Raw genomic sequence first — 25,638 nt, 5'->3', positions numbered from 1 at the left:
CTCTCCAGAGATGTTAGATCAGGTTCAAGTCTGGGCTCTGGCTGGGCCACTCAAGCACATTCAGAGACTTGCCCCGAAGCCACTCCTGTGTTGTCTTGGCTGTGTGCTTAGGGTCGTTGTCCTGTTGGAAGGTGAGCCTTCACCACAATCTGAGGTCCTGCGCTCTCTGAAGCAAGTTTTCATCAAGGATCTCTCTGTAGTTGTGAGAGTCCTTTAGGTGCCTTTTGGCAAAGTCCAAGCGGGCTGTCATGTGCCTTTTTACTGGGGAGTAGGAGTCTTTTCAGCAGGTGCTTTGCAGTCCCGAGTGAATCTCTTTAGTACAACCTTAGAGCCAAAGGTTATTTCTAATAGCGCAGAGGAGTTCAATTCAATGAAAGAAGCACCATAGGGAACATTTAGAAATTGCTACCAGTGCATGTGGATTCACAGTCATCACCAGTAAGAAGAAGTCTTAGGCTCATGGAGCCTTTGGTCAGAACATGTTTCTGCCTTGGTTTTATTTTAGCAACAGATTTTAGATATGAAAAAGGGCCCCAAATTTTTTTTTACGGGTCTAGAACACTTTTAAAAATGTATAAATACCCAGCAGATACACAAACACTGTCCAAAACTAATCCTGGGTAGGAGATCTGTTCATAACTAAGTAAGCTTGCACAAGCCTGTCTCTGTAGTGTGAGGCAGCTTGATGTACAAGTACAGCCCCTGGACAGGATGCTAGTTTATTGCAGCGCCTTACACTCAATCTATCTCCTGAATGCTGAGTGCCAAACAGAAACACATCAGGTCCCATTTTTAGTATGACTCAGCAAGGGATCGAGCTCCCAACCTTCCAATCTCAGGGAGGTCATTCTAACCACAAGGTCACATAGTAGTTAGGCAAGCAGGCGGGCAGTCCCCTGCCCACCCACCCAAACTGGTGCAGCCAACTTGATCCTTATATTTGTTTGAGTCAAAACATAATTTCCTGTAAAATACTTATATATATGTAGCTGTAAGTATAGAATATAATTTTATGAACTACTGTAAACACATAATATACCAAGATGAATGATCAATTTATTGGACTTATAATTTGGTATTTTGCATTAATTACTAGGCCTACTGTATTTTTTTCTAAACGAATTGCCAAATTCATTTTGTGCGTGTGCGAGCGCTGCTGCAGAGCGTGGGGTTTCCCATAGCTGAGTGCAGGGTTACCGCGCCCATCTTCGCTGTTCGGTGGCCGGGTGAAGAAGAGAGTGACTACTGAGAAAGGGCGGCTAAACAGGCTGGTGTCATAGACGAAGAGGAAGTGGCTTCTAAATGAAATATATATCGGGCGAAGACATTAGTGGAAACCAACTGTTGAGATCACAGTTGCAAATACAGGCAATCTGCGTCCAGTCATCAGCAGGGAGTGGAGTGATTGTTTTCCCGGGTTGGTCCAAGTTGTTGAAAAAAAAACTCCGACTAGGATTTGCAAACTAGCGGTTCACGGGCGTTAGTTGGTGCGTGGATTGGAGGTAATACACCGTTAGCTACCTCTTCCAGTCAATGCCAAAAAAAAAAGCCAACGCCAACTGAGAAAAAGGTAAGGGATGGTTAAATGTTGCACATTTGCAATTCAAACATACAATAGTGGTATTATTGGTTGATGTGTTAGATTAGCCAACTGCCCGGTGGTAGGGTCGTTGGCTAACGCGCATTCGTTTAGCCGAGAGGGCTCTGCTTGCTTTCCAGTTGACAGTGCTAACTATAGCTATACCGTTAGCAATGTAACGTTACCGTATGTGTTTAGCTACACAGACTGTACAGTAGCCTACATATATTTTACAGCCTGGGTTCTTTGCAGGGACGGGTTTGGACCCTGTCAAATTCATGAGAAACGGACCTGGTAACTAACTAACGTTACTGACAGCGAACACTTTAACCAGTTAATTAACGTTATAGTTTGCTAATTTAGCTAGCCTAGGTGTACAGTTAGTTACACCTGTATCTAGCTACAACAATGTTGCCCAGATAGCTTAATTTCCATTCAACATATTAGTCGTGCTTCGTTATCCCTAAAATGAACTTAAACGACATTTATTTAACCTAGTTACTTGTTAGCCGGCTAACATTTTTGATGGACGACCAATGGCCTAAATGCAAGCACTAGGTAGCTAACGTTCATTTGGAATTTGAGTGGTCAATTAGTCAGGCTAGTTTGGGCCCCGATAATGTTTATGGTCTGTGTTCAAATAAATTGAGGCATTGTTAAATATGCCCTTTTGGTGAAGTATGACCACTTTTTCGACATGGCATTTGATTTGGCAACCCACACGTTAACTGTATAGCTAGCTGACGGTAACTAACGTTAGCAAGACTAACTAACGACGCTAGCTAACTATAGCTAGATGGCATTTATAACACTAGCTGCAGGTTGACTACATCAATTTGTGCAATTTATCCCCCACCTTAACGTTAGCACAATTGCTTTCGTTGGCTTTGGTGCTGTACATCTTAATCAAATTAAATGGCTACTGCTGGCTTTAACGACACGGCTATACTAGCTAACAAGATAATTGGATTTTATTGGCCAGCAACACTCGCTAACCCCTTTTAGGTGCTGAAATAACACAAGTCCAACACGGGGGCGACAGGAATGCCGAAACAGTATTCTGTACTATATTTTGTTGGCTCTTTTTTCTGTTTGATTCTTGTCTGCCCCTCTTTCTGATCATCCACAGCGCACCCTGCTGAAAACGTCCCTTGTCTGATATACTGTAGCTAGCTAGCTAACGTTAGTTGGCTAGTGAAGTGTGTGCTAACGTGAGTAGTGTTGAGGTCACTGCTGTTGAGCAGGGTTGTTTGGTAAAACATCGTTAAACTGTACATTCAGGTAATTTTGTACATCCAGATCTACACATCGGGGCCTTTTCACATGTTGCATTAAATAGTGAGATTGCACATTTTCAAATGTCACATACAATGAAACTGAATCCATCTTCATTGGTAGTAGCTACAGTAGTTAGCTAGATTTGACTCGTCAACCCTAGTAGGCCTACAAGCGGCAGCGAACAAGATGGCGTTTGCTGCCTCACAGGTTTCCATTGATGCGAGACATTAGTATGCCATCGGTTGGGGTGGTCAGTGTAACTGTGTTGGTAGTGGTAGCTACCCAAACTTTTTTTTTTTAACAAACTTCCAATCCAGCTAAAAAATAATTCAATGTGAATTACATAAGAAATCTGGAAGTATACAGTTGAACCGAACCCATGTTTATTGAGAAGAGCAGTTCTTGCATTTGCAACATATCAACAAAGAGTAGTAGTTCAAACAAATATGGTAACCTCATCTGATTAACAGAGTACTTCATCAGTTTATTCTCAGGTGACATTCAAAATGGATGCAAATGGGGCTCTTGCAATGCAAGCAAATATTCCTACCACTACCACCTTGATTCGGTATTATGTAGCAACATTTTTTTTTTTTACATTGGATAAAAGCAGATACACAGAGCTACAAAATGGTACATCATACACTGCATTTGAGGAACAATGGGAGAGTAATTCTGCTATGCTAAAGTTGATAAACGTGTAGTCTCGCCTTTAAGAAAATGGCCTTTAAATGGTTTTGTCAGTACACCACTTCAGCATTGTTCACACCCTCTTAAGCTTTAGCCTCACCCATCTCTTTAAGGGTTGAGCCAAGCATTCTGTCCTAACAACAACAGTCAAGCACCCAAGCTAACTGGTTAACGTTGGCTAGCTTGCTAGCTACTTCCAGACACGCATGAGAGAACAGCTCACTGACCATTTTACTCGCACTAGTAGAGCTGGTTAGGCTGGTTTTATATTATCCAGAGTGTCGGTGACTGCAACTATTTACGCTTTTTTTGCCCATGTTTACTGACACCGGCCATATTCAACAGGTGTTGAGCGTTGATAAATTCGTCAATTATTCTACGCTCTGGTATGCTCAGACGAGAGTGCTCTGAAATCAGAGTAGATAGCCAGAGTGAATTTACTAGCTACATCTATCAACAGTTGTCGCAGTGACATTCTATTGACATGGATACTTGCTTCGTTTGAAGATGTAATCCGGAGACGGGTGTTTTTTATCTCCTTAGCTATCATACTCTAATTCCACTGATTTCAAAACTTGGTCCTACAGAAAGTGGAGCGCAACACTTATGCAGTTCTACTACGTGATATATATTTTTTAAGCAGTGTTAGAAAGGATTACCTACACATACTGACCAGCTCAAATAGACAGAAGTGTGCTACATGGCAGACTTATCTGAACTCATGTCCAGCCCACTCATCTCAGCCAATCATGGCTAGCTGGAAGGTTGCTGGATTTTTCTGTGGCTAAACCAACTAGGCTCGTAATTTAACAATTGTATTCGTATTTACAGATGGCATACAAGTCTGTTTTTAAAGCACTTGGAAGTTCACATGTTCCAGAAGGCATTTCTGCCAAAAACACATTTAGATTTTTTTAGAAAGTTTACTTTCAAATGGTTCTCCTGTGAAGTAGTGACCCGTGACATACGCTTAGTTTCCTGAAACGAGTCACATTCGACCACAACAATGTGTCCCTGTGGAGTCAAATGACATCAGAACAGGAGTGTTCCATGATCAACATTTGCACTAAAAGCTAGCTGTTAGGCAGGTTTTCAATTGCCACTGATGGTCTTGTGGATGTGCATGAATTATCTGCAATGCCGGGGTAAACTTTACTGCAGGGTGGCTTTTTTCTGTGATACACCCAATTATATGTATTTAATCCAGATCATAATTGTTGCATGACAGAATGTATGAATTAAAACCCCACCACCCTTATCCCAGATGTGTGTTTTAAGCATTAGTTCATTTTGATAAAAGGACAACCTCGATAACTATCCTGTAAGTATGTTGTGTGGAAGGGAGACTAATCATTACATGCTTTTTTTTTTTTGAGTGGAAAACAGATTTCTGACCCAGGTGTTTTTTTCCAGCTGTTTTGTTAGTGGGCATAGATGGGATTAAATATTTACTGTCTGTGGATTTGAGCTTTTAGGATTACAGGCTTGGTCAGTGATAGTGCTGTTTATGGTCTTTTCTATGATCCAGCTTTAGCCATATGACATTTGTTGGACTGATATTATAGTATCAAGCTTTCTACAACACAGGCCTACGTTTGTGCTCTTTTAGTGCTTTATTATGCAATTACTTGAACATTTGTACATGATAAAAGGCAGCTCAATCTTTAACTAGAGATATAAAATACTGTACCACTATTTGGTGGAATGTGTTTTGTGGCTGCCCGATCTGGCAAGCAAAATGTTGTTTTGATGACAACATTAATTTGCTTTGATTCTAGTGTTCCACTTGTACATGTGTTTGCAAGGCACAACAAAAAAGAAACCAAGCCAAACTCCTCACTGTTCTTCTACCTAAATTCCATTTCCCCTCTCTCATTCATTCAATTGCGTTCGGACCGCTCCCTCCACACACACGTGCAGAGTGCGCACACAAGCTCTGGTTAAGCCTACAGGTATAAATGCCTATAAAACCCTACAGTGCTGTTTGGAAAGTATTCAGACCCCTTTTTCCACATTTTGTTATGTTACAGCCTTGTTCTAAAATTGATCAAAGTGTTTTTCCTCTTCAATCTACACACTACACCACAATGACAAGGCAAAAAAAAATTTTTTTTAATTGTGTTTAAGAATTTATAAATAAATAAACATAAACCTTATGTAAATAAGTATTCAGACCCTTTGCTATGAGACTCGAAATTGAGCTCAGGTGCATCCTGTTTCCATCGATCATCCTTGAGATGTTTCTACAACTTGATTGGAGTCCACCTGTGGTAAATTCAATTGATTGGACATGATTTGGAAAAGCAGACATCTGTCTATATAACGTCCCACAGTTGACAGTACGTTTCAGAGCAAAAACCAATCCATGAGGTTGAAGGAATTGTCCGTAGAGCTCGGAGAGAGGATTGGGTCGAGGCACAAGAGTATTAAAAATCAAATTTAAAAAAGGGTCTGCAGCATTTGAAGGTCCCCAAGAACCTGGTGGCCTCCTCCATTCTTAAATGGAAGACGTTTGGAACCACCAAGGCTCTTCCTAGAGCTGCCACCCGGCCAAACTGAGCAATTGGGGAAGAAAGGCCTTGGTCAGGGAGGTGACCAAGAACTTGACGGTCACAGAGTTCCTCTGTGGAGATGGGAGAACCTTCCAGACGGACAATCATCTCTGCAGCACTCCACCATTCAGGCCTTTATGGTAGAGTGGCCAGATGGAAGCCACTCTTCAGTAAAAGGCACATGACAGCCCGCTTTGAGTTTGACAAAAGGCACCTAAAGGACTCTCAGACTACGAGAAACAAGATTCTCTGGTCTGATGACACCAAGATGGAACTCTATGGCTTGAATGCCAAGCGTCATGTCTGGAGGAAACCTGGCACCATCCCTACGGCGAAGCATGGTGGTGGCAGCATCATGCTGTGGGGATGTTTTTCAGCAGCAGAGACTGGGAGACTAGTCGGGATTGGGGGAAAGATGAACAGAGCAAAGCACAGAGATCCTTGATGAACACCTGCTCCAGAGCGTTCAGGACCTTCGTTCGACTGGGGCAAAGGTTCACCTTCCAACAAGACAACGAACCTAAGCATACAGCCAAGACCATGAAGGAGTGGCTTCGGGACAAGTCTCTGAATGTCCTTGAGTGGCCCGGACTTGAACCCGATCAAACATCTTTGGAGAGACCTGAAAATTACTGTGCAGCAACGCTCCCCATCCAACCTGACAAAGCTTGAGCGGATATGCAGAGAAGAATGAGAGAAACTCCACAAATACATGTGTCAAGCTTGTAGCGTCATAACCAAGAAGACTCGATGCTGTAAAGGGAGTTTATTTTCATTAGTTTGTTATTGAATTTCCATTGAGGCAGCTAGCTAAATATGCTATTACTTGTGCTAATTTGGTTAGCATTCTGGTAATGGATTTTTATTTTTTTGGCGCCCCCTTGTGTACTAAACCTGTACTGTACATCCTGGGATGAGAAGACGTTATGACAATATGTAAATCTGCCCAACCCCAGAATACGGTATGTATGTAAACTGACCAGGGTTCAATGACTATGTACATATGGCAGCAGGGTATTGTGCCAGGTAATGACAGTGAGATTCTGCTCTGAGAGGTGAATGTATTGTTTGCCTGCATGGAAACAAACACATGACAACATTTATGGTTGAAAGAAATGTGAATTCTAGAGAGCAGAAATGCTGTGTTCAAGATTCTGTTCTGGTTTTATTTTTAAAAATGTCTTATCACAACAGTTTGGTTGTTGTTATTATGCCCAAACCCCATTGGAACCAGCAGACTCAGGCTGCCCTCAAGAAACCTCAGATCAGTCAGTAAGCCACACCTCAAGGCTATTTGCCACAACTCCCTGCTTATCATGCAGTCAGCTGACCCTGATCAGGCGCTTGAAGAAATGATGGGGGGCATAGAAACTCCTTACAGTAGTGGCTTATGGACAGACTCCAAGAGCATCTGGTTCACCCACATTTCAGATTTTTTTCATTGTTTTCTTACCCTGAGGAAGTGCAGGGATGAAGTGTGACTGTCCTACATTTAGTCTTCAGCAGCTTCTGAATTGTGTGCCCAAATTGACTCAAAGGAACGTAAAAACCAGACTTTAACATCAAACTCAATGAATGAGATCTTTGGACAAATGCCAGTGCAGAATTTGAAGACTTTAATTACATTTTATCCCTGCCATGATTAACGGTGACATTCTATGTCCCACATTCTGATACAACAGTAATTAGTGCTTTACACTGCATTATAGGTCTAGGCCTAGTGTCTCCCTCCTGATTCATGTTAGTCACTCTTCTCATGTTAAGGTTCATTCAATGCACAAATTCTTCCTTGTGTCTAGGAAGGATGTAGTGGGAAGTATTCCTGGAATTAAAGGTAGACTTGGTGACGTGGATGCAGAAAGTTAACCTCTTGCTTCTACTCGGGACGCTTGCGTCCCAACTAGAGCTCTGGAAATGCAAATGTGCTACGCTAAATGCTAATAGTATTAGTTAAAACTCAAACGTTCATTAAAATACACATGCAGGGTATCGAATTAAAGCTACACTCGTTGTGAATCCAGGCAACAAGTCAGATTTTTAAAATGCTTTTCGGCGAAAGCATGAGAAGCTATTATCTGATAGCATGAAACAATACACTACAACACAAAAGATCCGCAGGGGACGTAAACAAAATAATTAGCATTTCGGCGTTACACAAACCACACAATAAAATAGAAAACATTCATTACCTTTCACCATCTTCTTTGTTGGCACTCCTAGATGTCCCATAAACACTATTGGGTCTTTATTTCGATTAAATCGGTCCATATAAAGCCTAGATATCGTTATATGTAGACTGTGTGATAAACGAAAAAAACATCGTTTCAAAACGTAACGTCATTTTTTAAAATTCAAAAAGTCGACGATAAACTTTCACAAAACACTTCGAAATACTTTTGTAATGCAACTTTAGGTATTAGTAAACGTTAATAAGCGATAAAATTCATCTGGAGGCGATGTAAAGATCATTAGCTGTCCGTCTGGAAAAATGTCCGGCTAGAAACTCAACGAAAATATCCGGTCCTAGACCTGAAGAAATACGGTGCCTTGCATGTGTTTGACCAAGAAAAAACTCGAAGGGAAATGACAAGACTCTAGACACGCTGTGGAAGCTGTAGGTACTGCAACCTCAGTCAATTAATTGTGGTTCACCTTTATCAATGGGTTCAAGTAGCGCATGGATATATTTTCCCATTTTCAGTGATCAGTTTTTCCTGTGCTTTTCGATGTAAATGCCGTTCTGGTAAAGCCACAGCAGTGATTTAACCAGTTTTATAAACGTCTGAGTGTTTTCTATCCACACAGACTAAGCAAATGCATATACTATATTCATGGCATGAGTAGCAGGGCGCTGAAATGTTGCGCGATTTTTAACAGAATGTTCAAAAAAGTAGAGGGTAGAAGGAAGAGGTTAATAGCATAGTGGGACAATTTCTGCAACAACTAAGAGTGAAGCACGAGGCTCAACTTTTCCACTTTTTGGTGCCCTGGCTACGATGCTTTAACAGCGTGACGCGAACCCACGCACATACTGTGTGAGTGACGTCTTGCATCTCGCTCATCTTTATCTGCGGTGGTCCTCGTGGTAATGTCATATCGCTGAGTCTGTCTTTAACATAGGGCCGTGACGATACCAGTATTGCAATTTCTTTTCTCCCCATGTTCAAAATGAGAACCCGAAGAAGATCAATCTGGGCATTTAAAAAAAAAACTGCTGTATGTAAAATATTGTGTGCTATAAGCTTAGAAAATAAATACATGTGACTCGATGACATGTTTTTGTTTCTGACATTTGTGCTGTTTTCCTTAAGTTAAATCCTCTTCGTGTTTTGTTTCCTTGCCACGATATTAACGAGTATTGCGATACTGGTATTGTCCTGTCCTTTAACAGTGATACTTTTTATCAGCAAGACTAGAAGATTAATGTGCAACGACTAGCTAGATATGAGGGCTAGCCAATCGGGGAGGACCTTCCAGGATGAGGTGGTAAGTTTTTAGAGAACGTCCTCAGTCTAGCACTCAAATTCTTGGGAACCGTACTGAGTGAAATCCTGTACGTGATGTAAGGTGATTGGGTTAGCTAAGGGGAAAAACTTGAGCTAAAATGAAAGGTTTATATTATTTGGTTTTCTGTTAAAATAATACAACAAAATTATAGAATAATAGTCCTATTGTGTATGTATGACCGCTAGGGCTGGGCAATTTTAAGTTGGATCTACTGCAGTCATATAGCCTTGAAATTGCCTCAGTTACGGCATGTTTGGCTAAGGGTACACTACTGCGTTTTTAAATGCCGAAACTAATTCCAGAGGTGGTTTCGTTTCAACGTTTTTGCAGCCACTGAACAGGCATTTTACTTGTCTGTAAAGGAAAAGTGCTTCTGAAGCGGGACTAGCATCCATCACTAGGTGACCAGAACTGTGAATCAAATAATCTTGAGCTGCCTGTGCGCAGACCATGCTCTCCTAAAAAAAGTACTTTAAAGTTTGTTAAATAACGTGACTTACCAAGACATTTGGTGGAAAGAAGACATCTTTTACAGTTACATTTAAGTCATTTAGCAGACGCTCTTATCCAGAGCGACTTACAAATTGGTGCTTTCACCTTATGACATCCAGTGGAACAGCCACTTTACAATAGTGCATCTAAATCTTTTAAGGGGGGGGGGTGAGAAGGATTACTTTATCCTATCCTAGGTATTCCTTAAAGAGGTGGGGTTTCAGGTGTCTCCGGAAGGTGGTGATTGACTCCGCTGTCCTGGCGTCGTGAGGGAGTTTGTTCCACCATTGGGGGGCCAGAGCAGCGAACAGTTTTGACTGGGCTGAGCGGGAACTGTACTTCCTCAGTGGTAGGGAGGCGAGCAGGCCAGAGGTGGATGAAAGCAGTGCCCTTGTTTGGGTGTAGGGCCTGATCAGAGCCTGGAGGTACTGAGGTGCCGTTCCCCTCACAGCTCCGTAGGCAAGCACCATGGTCTTGTAGCGGATGCAAGCTTCAACTGGAAGCCAGTGGAGAGAGCGGAGGAGCGGGGTGACGTGAGAGAACTTGGGAAGGTTGAACACCAGACGGGCTGCGGCGTTCTGGATGAGTTGTAGGGGTTTAATGGCACAGGCAGGGAGCCCAGCCAACAGCGAGTTGCAGTAATCCAGACGGGAGATGACGAGTGCCTGGATTAGGACCTGCGCCGCTTCCTGTGTGAGGCAGGGTCGTACTCTGCGGATGTTGTAGAGCATGAACCTACAGGAACGGGCCACCGCCTTGATGTTAGTTGAGAACGACAGGGTGTTGTCCAGGATCACGCCAAGGTTCTTAGCGCTCTGGGAGGAGGACACGATGGAGTTGTCAACCGTGATTGCGAGATCATGGAACGGGCAGTCCTTCCCCGGGAGGAAGAGCAGCTCCGTCTTGCCGAGGTTCAGCTTGAGGTGGTGATCCGTCATCCACACTGATATGTCTGCCAGACATGCAGAGATGCGATTCACCACCTGGTCATCAGAAGGGGGAAAGGAGAAGATTAATTGTGTGTCGTCTGCATAGCAATGATAGGAGAGACCATGTGAGGTTATGACAGAGCCAAGTGACTTGGTGTATAGCGAGAATAGGAGAGGGCCTAGAACAGAGCCCTGGGGGACACCAGTGGTGAGTAGGAATTGATTCCTAAGATTCAGTACTTTTGGGACAGCGTAGACTAATCATTTTTGTACAGCCAAGAACATGAACACTCGGGACTGCGAGGGTAGGCGCAGGTTGGCCACCAGGCAGACATGCAAAGTGCACGGTTCTGACCAATCTATTGGAATGCTGTGTTTTTGCAGTTTCTTGGCTTGCAATGTCTCGCAACTTCAGTAAAGCCTGGCCAAACATCAATGACTAGGCTAGGATAATTTACTCTTAAAGAAACCGAAGACTGAACACACAGTCGGATCATTTGCGAAGAGCAAGAGCTGGCGAGCTAGCAGCATTTTGATTTCGTGAAGAGGAAAACGTTTTTCTTTAAAAAAAAAAAATGTTAAGGGTCCCAATTTAGTTAACTTCTTATGGGCAGGTGGAGCGGTAGCGTCCCACCTGGCCAACATCCGGTGAAATTGCAGTGCGCGAAATTCAAAAATACTACATTTAAAATATTTAACATTCTTGAAAATATATAGGCTACACATCAAAATAAAGCTTAACTTCTTGTTAATCCAGACGCTGTGTCAGATTTCAAAAAGGCTTTACGGCAAAAGCACACCATGCGATTATCTGAGGACAGCGCCCCACATACAAACACACATCATTTTTCAACCAGGTAGGTGCGACACAAAAGTCAGAAATGGCGATATAATTCATGCCTTTTGATCTTCTTCTGTTGGCACTCCAAAATGTCCCAGAAACAACACAAATGGTCCTTTTGTTCGATAATGTCCTTATTTATATCCCAAAAATGTAAACATTTCAAACAACGTTCCTAATCCAACCTCAGGTACCCTAAAACGTAAATAATCAATCAAATTTAAGACTGAATAAACTGTTTCTAATACCGGATAAAAAACAACGTGGAGCGCGCACCAAAACATTGGAGCCCACCTTGAGACACAAACAATTTCTTAAGACTGTTGACATCTAGTGAAAGCCATAGGAACTGCAACCAGGTTCCTAATAAGGGTATCCCATAGAAAACGATTGGAAAATCCTATAACCTCAATTCTCCCCCGGATGGTTTGTCCTCAGGGTTTCGCCTGCCAAATCGGTTCTGTTATACTTAGACATTATTTTAACATTTTTAGAAACTTTAGAGTTTTCTATCCAAATCTACCAATTATTATATGCATATCCTAGCTTCTGGGCCTGAGTAACAGGCAGTTTACTTCGGGCACACCCCTAGTTCTTATCTTTTATTTTTTTATTTTTTCCAAATGGGCTAATCCAATTTGATGGTAATGTGAGGTCTAGACTGTGTCCTGCATTACTGTTACCTTTCACAATGCATGTGTGTGGATCATCTCTCCATTCACAATTCACAGCTTGCTTTTTTTCTCTCAAATGTTATCCGAAATAGGGGGGAAATGTACTTATGTAATCTGATAGTCATGTTGGTGTACTAATAGTTATTTGGGAGGCTTTATCTTGGTGCAGTATTTCCCCTATGATGAATCGGTTATATGGTGGGCATCGGTGGCATATATATTTTATTTTACATGTGTAATGCTATTATTCCGCAAAGGCTTTAGCAGTTCTTGAAAATGACCAAGGCGGCCTATGGCCATGTTTGGAATTACTTGACTAATAGGAAGATCCGATGCTTTTGGCTACTATTTTGGGTAAATTGTGTGTACGGTTGCCCTGAAGAGTGTGATCAGATCAGCCTGTATCCATATAGATGGTTTATTGATCAGTTGGCACCATTGGCTAAACCAGTGAGCATCCAGATCATCGGCCAGTCATGTCTTAACAGGACTTGGCTAAAGTGTCCCAGGATTATTTATTTATTTATCCGTTATTTTACCAGGTAAGTTGACTGAACACATTCTCATTTGCAGCAACGACCTGGGGAATAGTTACAGGAGAGAGGAGGGGGATGAATGAGCCAATTGTAAACTGGGGATTATTAGGTGACCGTGATGGTTTGAGGGCCAGATTGGGAATTTAGCCAGGACACCGGGGTTAACACCCCTACTCTTACGACAAGTGCCATGGGATCTTTAACCTCTCTGGGATAGGGGGGGACGCTTTTCGGCAAAAGCATAAGATGCTATTATCTGATAACATAACAGTAAACAAAGAGAAAGCATATTTCAACCCTGCAGGCGCTACACAAAACGCAGAAATAAAATATAAATCATGCCTTTGACGAGCTTCTTTTGTTGGCACTCCAATATGTCCCATAAACATCACAAATGGTCCTTTTGTTCGATTTAATTCCGTTGATATATATATCCAAAATGTCAATTTATTTGGCGCGTTTGATCCAGAAAAACACAGCTTCCAACTTGTGCAACGTCACTACAAAATATCTCAAAAGTTACCTGTAAACTTTGCCAAAACATTTCAAACTACTTTTGTAATACAACTTTAGGTATTTTTGAACGTTTTTAGACAACAACAAAAAATCTGAATGATTTTGTCCTCAGGGTTTTGCCTGCTACACAAGTTATGTTATACTCACAGACATGATTCAAACTGTTTTAGAGACTTCAGTGTTTTCTATCCAAATCTACTAATAATATGCATATCTTATATTCCGGGGATGAGTAGCAAGAAGTTGAAATTGGGCACGCTATTTATCCAAAAGTGAAAATGCTGCCCCCTATGACCTCAGATTCAGGACACCCTTTTAACATCCCATCCGAAAGACTGCACCCTACACAGGGCAGTGTCCCCAATCACTGCCCTGGGGCATTGGGATATTTTTTTAGACCAGAGGAAAGAGTACCTCCTACTGGCCCTCCAACACCACTTCCAGCAGCATCGGGTCTTCCATCCAGGAACTGACCAGGACCAACCCTGCATAGCTTCAGAAGCAAGCCAGCAGTGGTATGCAGGGTGGTATGCTGCTAACATTGGACTGAGTCAGAAGCATGGTTGTGTGAGGGCAGGGGGCGGGAGAGGCGCTCTGAGTGTATGGGCCTGCTGCACTGGCCAAGCCAACAGAAGTACTGTAATGTAGGCTATGGGAGTGTGGGCCTGGGCTTGCCAAAGAAACAGTGTCAGCACGGATGCACTTCTTCCTGACAACACAATATCTGTCATGTAGCCTAATGACGACACAATATGTTTCCCTGTGGAGGGACAGTTGCTGCTACTTTTCTGGCTGCAAGTTCTTTGAAGAGGACAATAAAGTCCATCTGCACATCTATTATGCAAATATGCGTCATTAGCCTGTTGGGCCATTTCAAATGTGCTTTTACAGCACAATGAAGGGATGAGATGAATATGGTCAAAATGGTATTGACAGTTGATTACACATTTTCCAAGCCAGGCTATTTTTATTCATGATTTATCATATACTTATTGTTCATTGTTTAGTACTAGTTAGTGATGCACCGATATGACATTTTTGGCCAATATCCAATATTTCCCTTGCCCAAAAAAAACAATACCGATATTTAGTATTTTGGCTTCCTTTTTTAAAGTTGCCGCTACAATGAACCTTCCCACTCCCCCCTCTAATACCTCTGGTCCAAGCCAAAGACAAGCCCAAAGCCCCTTCACACTGGCAGCTAGTGGGAGGATGACTGAGGAGAGGGCGAATGAGTGCCACCTAGTTGTGACGAAGTTCATAGTGAAAGGCCTACACCCCTTTGCAACAGTGGCGTCCAAGGGCTTTAGGTAACAGGCAGTGTATATATTGAGTTGTATTAATTTTTAGGATCTAGTAGTATATAAGGGTATGTATGTTTATGTTAGTCCCATCACTCCACAATTCACAACTCAATAATGATAATTCAACACATGAAAACAATCTTTTTGTTACTGTAGCGAGATGAGCAAGGCATTCACCCCCAAATATACCCCTCCCTCCTGGAGTTACCTCAGTGACACATTCATTCCTACCTGGTATGGTGTAGAAAAGGCCAATGTGATCACTGAGCTGAAGGATGTGCCAAAGCTGGCCATCACATCAGACTGGTGGACCAGCCTCTGTCAGGACCACTATCTCAATGTTACAGTTCACTATACAAGCCAGGGCAGTGTTAAATAGAAGGTCCAGGGCAGTGTACAAATCGCGAATTAGTGGCAGAGGAGATCTCAGACATTCTGGAAGAGTATGAGATTGTAGCTGTGACTGTTGATAATGCTGGCAATATGGATGTTGCCATCAAGAGGCCTAAAAATAGGATGCTTTGCACACACATTGAATCTGGCAGCGCAGCAAATCTACAAAATAACTTCCATTGTGTGGTTCAAGAGATCCTCGATGTCCAAAACAGTCTTGAAGGAAAAGCAGCAGCTCCTTGGTAAGAAGCCTGTTCAATCTATTAAAGTATTATTTTAAAATTCCCACATTTTAACAATTTAATTCAATATTCAAGTGTGTGGTAATGTTTTCTTTTTGTTTCAGGCCTTCCGCATCACTCACTCATCCTTGATGTGAAGAACAGATGGAACTCTTATCTAATGAAGGATTCACGGAGCAGTATCCAGCGATCCAAGCAGCAGCCTTGGACCCACAACTGAGAAAAGTAATGACCGAGGACAACCTGGGCCGTCTGAAGGACGAGGACTTCCATACGGCTGAGGAGTTTGTCCAGCTCATGAGAATCCTCAATACATCCACACTGTGTGTGTCATGTGGAAATAATGCCACCTGTGGACAGATCATACCCATTTTCCAAAAACTGGAAAAGCACTTCACTGTGAAGCATGAAGATATGTTTGTGGCAACCATCAGAGAAGGTATTGGAGAACCTCTCCGAGCGCCATCAGGATGAGGACATTCAAGCCTTCCTGCATGAGGCCACAGCAATGGACCCCAGATTTAAAGGGAGGCTGGTGAGTGACACCATCTGGGACAGGCTGAGGAAGGCAACTGTTGAGGCCAATGTGACAGGAGCAACATCAGGGCTGTCAGAGGAGCCGGAGCAGACACACAGAGCACCAGCAACAGGAGGAGGAGTCTGAAGGAGAAGAAGAGGAAATGGAGGAGACGGTCCCTCCATTGCACAAAACAAGGAGTGCCTTGGAGGAGCTGTTCTCAGAGGAGGACATGGAGTTGAGGTTGACGATCCAACAGGACACCTCATCCCTCACCCTCAGCGAGCGTGTTGACCTAGAGGCCGAGCTCTACAAAGGCCTAGCTCTCATCCCCATGGCTGAAGATCCAATGATGTGGTGGTGGGTGAAGAGAGCTACTCTGCCCCTCACAAACATTGCAACAAGTTCCCTCTGTGCTCAAGCCTCCTCCACCCCTAGCGAGAGGGTATTTTCTTCTGCAGGGAACACAATAATCTAGGAGAGGTCCTGACTTCTGCCAGAGAAGGCAAATATGTTGATCTTTCTCCAGAAGAACTGCTAAGAACTATTAGTTCTTTTGCAGCCTACCTGCATGCCCCACCCGTGTTGCTCTATACCACTTTTCTTTTGCAGGAAAATGTTTTTCATTTGTTTTACATTTCCATCACAACATAAGTCTATGATAGTGATTTGTTCAAAACATTGTTGTTTCTTCTGCTGTAAATATTTGTTTTTAATTTATTTTACATTTCTGAAAATAAAGCAATGTTAATTCTGTTCTTAATTTGTTTAGTTTTTTGTAAAAAATAACAAAACCATTAAGAATACCGTTAAAGTACCGGATCAATAAGCCGTATCGGTAAGAGTAGTAGTACCGTTAAAATCTTAACGATACCCATCCCTAGCTTTGACAGTGCTACTGATAGTAGTGGGGGAGCTTGGCTTGCACATGCAAATTCAGAACACACAACCGTCTGTAATAGAACTGTGTTATTTGACGTGTCAAATGAAAAGCTTATTTAACGCATCAAATAGTGTTATTTGACTCTGCAGTGATGCTATTACTGTGTAACTCCGGTAGGGCAACATGCATTACGTAACCTACGTTATATAGGTATGCGGGTCTGCTTTGACATCAGTTTTGCACATCGGCGTTAAACTAGACCTCGGGCCGATACTGATGTTGGCATTTTTAGCTAATATCGGCCGATTTCCGATATGTTCACCGACATATCGTGTATCCCTATTTAGTACATAAATAATGTCTGAGAGGTGTCAGTAGTTATCTGAGACAAACTTTTTTTCCCCCTTCCTCTTTCAGATCAGCAAGTGTCCCGGCAGCTGGAGCGAGGCAGACATACTAGCAGGGGAAAATGAGTGAACTGGACCAGTTACGCCAGGAGGCTGAGCAGCTCAAAAGCCAGATCAGAGTGAGTGTTAATCTCTCCATCTACCATCAATGGGGCAGGAGCAATTGTTCAAAACGTACAGAAATGGTGTATTTCAGCACTATTGACTCGATTGCAATGGACATACAGAACTTAACCTGCTCTTGCAGGTTACTGCTGGGTTTTTTAACTCTGCTAACGTGAGATTACATGCAGCTGCGGCCTAAACTAACCTCGATTGCAACGGAAAAACATTGGAATAAAACTGGTAGGCCAGGTGTTCTGACGCGTTACGGTGTCAAGCCTGCTTGATACTAGACAGTGGATATGGCATGGGAAATAGTCATTGTCTGCGTTCACTACTCCCGCCCCAATTAAATAACGTCTTATCGGTAACAACAAAATTTAAATTTGAAAGATAAATGGAAGACTATGACATACCGGTCGGTGAACTTCAATTAATAGCCCAGGCGTTTATTTGCATCAATCCCTGAACACAACCAGCGCTTAGTAGAGAAAATCGACTCTTGGCGTCAATATTCTAATGACAATCTAATAAATACATTTTCATATAGGCCTACGCTATTGCAAAAATGTGGTTGTGGGACTAACACTTCACACTTTATATTTCTGTTCAGTATAGTTTGTTAGCTAGAAAATGATGATCCTGACAGTGAGGCATGGTGCTCTACAATCATCCTACTCCAACTATTGGCAGGGATAATGTGGCATTTCTTATGTCAGCATGAATGAAATTAGTGGTTCCTGCCTTGATGACTATTATATTTACACTACTTGTCCTATAGATTTTTGTAGTAAATTATTACTTGGAATAAACTGATAGCTAAAACGCTCCTTTTCCAGGAATTACATGCTAGTTACTGGTAACTAGCAAGCTAGCTGCATTACTAAGGTTCCTGTGTAAGTTGGGAGTCATTTTACAGCTTGCATTAATGGTATGATTATACAGTGGGGCAAAAAAGTATTTAGTCAGCCACCAGTTGTGCAAGTTCTCCCACTTAAAAAGAAGAGAGGCCTGTAATTTTCATCATGGGTACACTTCAACTATGACAGACAAAATGAGGGGGAAAAGTCCAGAAAATCACATTGTAGGATTTTTAATGAATTTATTTGCAAATTATGGTGAGAATTTAATGGTTCACTATTGAGCGTTCATGTTCTACAAATAAATCTCTGCTGTGCACACAACAGGGAATATTACTTTTAACTACCAGTGAAAGATTAGTGGAATCTGTGTGGGTAGCTGGACAGGTAGGATGACTGACAATGAAGGTGAACAGGTGGTCACGTGTCAGGTGACAGAGGAATGTATGAGACTGAGGCAGGAATTCCTTTAACCATAAAGTGGTATATTTACTGGGTAGTCTGTGGTGGATTCATGGACGCACAGAACTTCTGGGTGAGATGGAGTTAAGGAAGAGAAAGCAGCGAGATCAGGCGATGGCAATTTCCTCCTTTTATGGAGTTGAGATCTGTCGGACATTTCCACCTGACCTAATTAAAGCGCCCCTGGCCCAGCTGAGTAAATGGCAATGAATTAAAGGAGTATTCCACCAACTCCATGGGCCTTTTCTACAGCCAGCCTAACCACATGTTTTCTTAATTATATAATTTGTGCAAGAAAGAGTGGGAGGCCCCGGTGCACAACTGAGCAAAAGGACAAGTACATGTTTAGTGTCTAGTTTGAGAAAGACACCTCAAGGCCTCAACTGGCAGCTTCATTAAATAGTACCCTCAAAACAGGCGACTCCGGGATGCTGGCCTTCTAGGCAGAGTTCCTCTGTTCAGTGGCTGTGTTTTCCCATTCTTAATCTTTTTATTTTTATTGGCTAGTCTGAGATGGCTTTTTCTTTGCAACTCTGCCTAGAAGGCCAGCATCCCAGACACCCCAGTAGAATTGGAGAAACTCTCCAAATACAGGTGTGCCAAGCTTGTAGCGTCATACCCAAGAAGACTCGAGGCTGTAATCTCTGCCAAAGGTGCCTCAACAAAGTACTGAGTACAGGGTCTGAATACTTATGTAAATGTGATATTTCTGTTTTGTAAAGATTTATACAAACCTGTTTTTGCTTTGTCATTATGTGGTTCTGTGTGTAGTTTGAGTGGGGGGGAGACAGTTTAGAATAAGGCTGTAACATAACAAAATGGGGAAAGTCAAGGAGTCTGAATACTTTCCAAATGCACTGTAAACATTGGGTTGTTATTTGACCTGAAATGCACAAGGTCCTTTTTTTCTGGACCTTTGTAGAATTTTGAGCCACACAATTGTGTGTTTTTGTACTCCGATAATTAATCCACAGATAAAGGGGGAAACCTAGTTAGTTTCTAGTAATCTCTCCTCCTTCAGTCTTGTTCTTCTTTGGACTTTATATGGTGGTTGGCAACCAACTTTAAGGTGCATTACCACCACCAACTGGACTGAAGTGTGGACCTCAGTTCATCTTTCAATCACCCACGTGGGTATATGCTCCTAAAAACTAATGAGATGGCAGAGGTAAGATTTGCAGCACGTCAAATAGAACCAATTTCAATTTTAGTGCCTGGCTATGCAGACATGCGCGAGCAGTTTGGATGAAATGATTGAATAACGTGCATGTGTAAAAGTATTTTGCACCGCTCGCACACGCAATGCCGGCAGTGTGGTCAGCACGTTAGTCTGCTCAAGAAGCGAGATTAAAATGTTCCGATAATACCCACCAGAGGGCGAAGTCATCTTGCAAAATTTTTGTTACAATCAGGATTTAAAGATGACGCTGATGCCGGGGTTACGGAGCAGTAAATCAGTGCCGGATTAAAGTTGCAAATGAGATTCGGCAATTTTTTATTTTTTTTATTAGCACATTGATGGTTTAACGAGACCTCAGCAAGCGATAATCTAGTGGAAAGCGGTGGTTGCAATTGGCCCATTGAATTGACATTTTGCTCTCATAATCAAGTCTCAAAATTGTCATAACAAAGCTACACTGTTTTCAACTTTATTTTATTTCTTACATTTGTGTGATGGTTAATTATCATCCTACTTTTTCAGGATGCCAGGAAAGCATGTGCAGATGCCACACTATCACAGGTATAAAAAATAAAAAGGATTTATTATTTATATTGGGCTCTTTTACCTGGGGATATCCAAAACATTCAACCCGATCTGCTATTAATGACATTATGTAACAGTCTTTTTGTGTTTTGCAGATCACTGCCAACATTGATCCTGTTGGCCGTATTCAGATGCGCACAAGACGGACACTGAGGGGACATTTGGCTAAGATCTATGCCATGCATTGGGGCACTGATTCCAGGTAAACCAAGTAAAATTTTATAGTGTCTTTCGCAAACTGGGGATTTCTTTTACAGTGACAAATAGTTGAATGACTCCCGTTGTCAAGTGTAGAAGTTGGTACGGTATGCATTTGTATGACCTTTGGCATGAATTGGTGATTCTATGCTTCCACATGATATACAGTAGGCATAGTGGGCGAGCTTTAAATGTACGTAGGTGTTATGACTAAGCATGTGTTGCTATTATTGTCAAGTTACAAGGCAACGCAGTCTTGATAAATTGCTTTTAGTTTGCTATTCTATTTCATGCAGAATGTAGTTATTGTTGGACAAAAAAGAAGTGTGCTTACTATTTCTCATAGGGAAACTGTTATTCCATGACCTTACATGTTTCCACTCTTTCTTACAGGCTCTTGGTCAGTGCTTCCCAAGATGGTAAACTCATCATTTGGGACAGCTATACCACTAACAAGGTCATATACTTCAGTGGCTTACCTTTCAAAGCTCTGTACTATACGTTTCCATTGCAATTCTAGGGGTTTCATTCAGCCCCTTCAACCATTCTACTTCAGTTTTTTTTTATTCACCTATGCACCTGTTATAAGAGATTATTACTTCAGGCGTGGAAAGTTTTCATGTTTTTTTTATTTTATCACCTTGCAGGTCCATGCCATTCCTCTACGCTCTTCCTGGGTCATGACCTGCTCATATGCACCTTCAGGAAACTATGTGGCCTGTGGAGGTCTGGACAACATCTGCTCTATTTACAACCTGAAGACACGCGAGGGGAATGTGCGTGTGAGCCGGGAGCTCGCTGGACACACAGGTAGGCTACATTTTCTGTTTGGTGGCTTGGTTTTTCTTCTGTTTTGGTTTCCTATGAAATCCTTATCTTTTGTTTTCTTCTACTTAAACTACTGTGGGAACATTTCTGAAGATTTTTTGTTGTAATGTACAAATGATATCTCTCAATTCCAGGTTATCTGTCCTGCTGTCGCTTTGTTGATGACAACCAGATTATTACAAGCTCTGGAGATACCACTTGGTAAGTAAAGGAATTACTCCCCCTCCTGTAGGGATGCTGCGCTCTGTCTATTTTCAATACTACAACACTGTTCATTTTCCTGAAGTGGATTAGATGTGCATTTGGATCGAAACTCATGCTTGTTTGACTAGATGTTAATTTTTTTTTACAGTGCCCTATGGGATATCGAGACTGGCCAGCAGACGACCACGTTTGCTGGGCACAGCGGTGATGTCATGAGCCTCTCCTTGGCCCCTGACACAAGGCTATTTGTCTCAGGTGCTTGTGATGCCTCCGCCAAGCTCTGGGATGTCAGAGAGGGCATGTGCAGACAGACCTTCACTGGGCATGAGTCTGACATCAACGCCATATGTGTAAGGGCAGCATCCGTTATCAATATATATGTCTTTTCACATATATTGGCAATTAGTGTATTTTACATAATGCCATTCGATCGAAATGTATACATTTCACTTTGATTCAAAAAAAATATTTGATACAAATTATTAAGTAAAATATAGTCAGCATATTATACCGTTTACTGTTGTCTCTAGTGATGGTGGAAAAAATGGATAGTTAATCGCAATATTATTTTGGACGATATGTCCATACTTTGACTCCAAAAAATGTAGCTAGAACTAGACGGCTGTGCCTGTACCAAGACTGTTATTTTTCATCCTATAGCTTGTTCCCATCTTCTTTTTAAATAGTGAGCCAGCATGTTTTCAGCAATTTTATTTCCATCACTGATCAAAACTCCTTTTCTCATGCTCTTGTCTCTCTGCAGAAGGCATATAGTGAGCATTGTTTTGAATCTCAATACGTATAGAGTCATGACAAATGCAGTACATATCGTATCAGCACCTAAGTTTCGTGATAATATCGTATTGTGAGGTCCCTGGGAATTCCCAGGTCTAATAGTCTGTCCTAATTCTGTGATCTGATCTGTGCTTTACAGTTCTTCCCCAATGGCAATGCCTTTTGTACGGGCTCTGATGATGCCACCTGCAGACTCTTCGACCTTCGTGCCGACCAGGAGCTGATGTGCTACTCCCATGACAACATCATCTGTGGCATCACCTCTGTTGCTTTCTCCAAAAGTGGCCGTCTCCTCCTAGCTGGATATGATGACTTCAACTGCAACGTGTGGGACACACTGAAGGCTGACCGTGCCGGTGAGTCACTGATAACCCCCCTGAGCAGAGGTTGCAATAACGCAGGATATTTTCCCGCATAAAAAAGCGGGACACATATTTTGCTGCGTTTTTGTAAACTGCGATCTAAAATGCTTCTTATTGTCATTTCTGCTCGCCTTCAGTCACAGTTCGCTCCAAATTGTGAATATAAAAGAACACATTTTGTGATTCAGTTGCACTTCTCCAATCAGATGAGAGATCTTTGCTCTCGTCTTGACCAATCAGACAGTGCTCAGACTGATATGTACAGTACTTTTCTCCGGTAGCAAGTTAAATTAGATTAACTTCAAGCAACTTTCATTGCAAGCTAATTTACTTATGTGGCTGCTAGCCAAATAGTGTTGCACTTTTGTCAACTAATGAAAACGTGAAGCAAATTTTTGGGGGGTGTGAAGAAAAAGTACAGTTGCAGGCCCCTGATCACTCTAATGAAGCAACAGCAAAAAAACACGAATTTGAATATAAAATGCAGGTGAAATGGTTGAAAACGCATTCTTTGGATGGTCTGCGTTTTGAAAATGCCATTTTCTGAAAGCTAATGCGACCCCTGCAGAGACACCTCATTGCACACCAAGCAACGTTTATCTTGTACACATATTAGTCAAACACAACATGTCCTGGAAATGTTTTATTCAAAAAAACTTTGTTACCACAAACTGATGTTTATTTTAACTTTATCATGTCAGTATAATGAAACTGCATCATTCCCGGCATCCTAGTAGATCCCCACCACAAAAAGTCCTTCGACTAATGCTATAGTGCTGTTTTAGGTGTGTTGGCTGGACATGACAATCGTGTTAGCTGCCTGGGAGTCACTGATGATGGCATGGCAGTTGCAACAGGATCCTGGGACAGTTTTCTGAAGATCTGGAATTGAAACCTGAAGGTGCTTTCCCTTTTTTGTATTGCTCAGCCTTAGCTACTTGTATACAGTGTATTGTTCACTATAGTTCAACCCCACTATAGCTCTTTGACCTTTTCCACTTTTTTCTTTTTCAGATGTAATTTTGAATTCAAGTTTACTGGAAGACCATTTACAACAACTTAAGAATGTAAAATTTCACAGCATCTTCTTCAACCCCGTTTTAAACGGACTTGGAAACCACAAAAATGAAGGGAAACCAATGCCTTTCCTACACAAAGAAGAGCACAATTGTTTATCACCTAGTTTAAAATATTTCCTGTGGTATCAAATCAAACTTGTGCATTCCTTCTTGGACCATTTTATGTTACCTTGAATGAAAAAACACTATCATCCCATGCAAATGTATGCGTCTCAAAAGCAAATGTTGGAGCGTAATTGTACAAATATTTAACTTTTTTTTTTTTTTTTTTGAATTCTATTCTCTGAAGGTTATAGTTTTATTCAATGACTTTCGTTTGTCATGTTTCCTCAGTGGTTTTAGATATGTTTTTAAAATTAAAGCTTTTCATTTTAATCTAATTTAATCATGTAAGAAAGATGGGACAAAATAACATGAAGAGAGCTTGAAAGCAAAAGCTTGACCAGATTACATGAGCAACTTTCGGAACGTTTCTATGATGTATTTATATAATAGCGGTTTGTTTAATCACAGCTTTTTTTGCACAGAAAATCAAATTAGCTTCAACTAATATTGTTAACTAACCAAGCACATGCTATAAATTCTGATGAAGGCTCATTCCAAAGCAAAAGGATTTGAGTAACTTATTTTCAGTTAACTGAAGGGGTTAACTGTCTTGTTATTTGGGTGGGGTTTAGAATGGGGTTCTGTTATTTTTGTGGCAAGGCTGGATTTAGTAAATGGGTGGGGGATTATTGTTTTTTTTTTGTCCACTTCTCAGTGATGGACCTCATCTGACTAAATAGACAGACCCTTCCTGTGCTTGGAACTGCATTTGCTATTCTGTGAATGAAATGTACAAATCAATGTCTGAAAATAATGATCTGAAATGTCATATTTTTTTTGGTCTGCCATGGGTTAATTTAGGCGTGCATGCTGTAGAATTGCTTTCCAAGGTGCAAAGGCCCAAGTTGTCTGTCTTTTTCGTAAGGATAGTAACCTGTTAACTATAATTTGAACTTTATTCAAGGTATTTTTGGCTAGACTCTGCATACATTTATGTACTTACACTGGCAAGGCTATGCACCAGAGAATTAAAAGTGAAGAATGATTTCCTATTGACTGCAGACTCTGAAATATGCTTACCAGTTCTAATGATGCCACTTTTTATAATTCATAAAGGAATGATTGGGAGCTCTGTTGGGTGGTTCACACAATCTCACCTTTACATTTTCACAACCAATGGAACAAAACACATTTTCAGTTTTCTTGTGATATTTTTTTATTTTGTCTTTTAAATATGTCAAAGCATCAATGACAATTTTTTTTTTCACTGTATACAGAAGCACTTTCTTTAATAGTTGTGACATTTCTTTATTTTCCCTGCGATGTACAATAAATGTGATGTATTTGTGTGTGGCCACAAGTAAAATGACTTGCAATTCAATTGAGATTTCCTTTTTCTCCTTCCATTGATAAGATAGAGCTCTGCATCCTTGTACTCTTCACCTTTTTTTTGTGTATTTTATTTCAGTATGTTGCTGTACCACAGCGAGCTGGATGCAAGATAGATAATGTACTGTTATTGAAAAATGTAATAAAAGCTGTTTGAGGTCTCTTTCTTGTTGACTTTATTCTCAGATTACTTGTAATGTTCTCTCCCA

General features: G+C 41.5%; 1 protein-coding gene across 1 annotated transcript; it reads left to right on the top strand.

Moving 5' to 3' along the window:
* Window positions 1–1,197: 1,197 nt before the first annotated feature.
* Window positions 1,198–25,590, top strand: LOC115136367 (guanine nucleotide-binding protein G(I)/G(S)/G(T) subunit beta-1-like). The gene is made up of 11 exons (XM_029671957.2): window positions 1,198–1,570; window positions 17,351–17,459; window positions 20,467–20,505; window positions 20,625–20,731; window positions 21,121–21,184; window positions 21,375–21,537; window positions 21,690–21,756; window positions 21,908–22,109; window positions 22,694–22,910; window positions 23,702–23,817; window positions 23,931–25,590. The coding sequence occupies exons 2-10, from the start codon at window positions 17,403–17,405 to the stop codon at window positions 23,806–23,808; spliced, it is 1,023 nt and encodes a 340-aa protein (XP_029527817.1). The 5' UTR covers window positions 1,198–1,570; window positions 17,351–17,402; the 3' UTR covers window positions 23,809–23,817; window positions 23,931–25,590.
* Window positions 25,591–25,638: the final 48 nt, after the last annotated feature.

Source organism: Oncorhynchus nerka, linkage group LG2, assembly GCF_034236695.1.
Source record: "Oncorhynchus nerka isolate Pitt River linkage group LG2, Oner_Uvic_2.0, whole genome shotgun sequence".
Classification (NCBI taxonomy): Eukaryota; Metazoa; Chordata; class Actinopteri; order Salmoniformes; family Salmonidae; genus Oncorhynchus; species Oncorhynchus nerka.
Note: the sequence above shows the minus strand (reverse complement) of the source record. Positions and strands in the feature narration are given on the sequence as shown.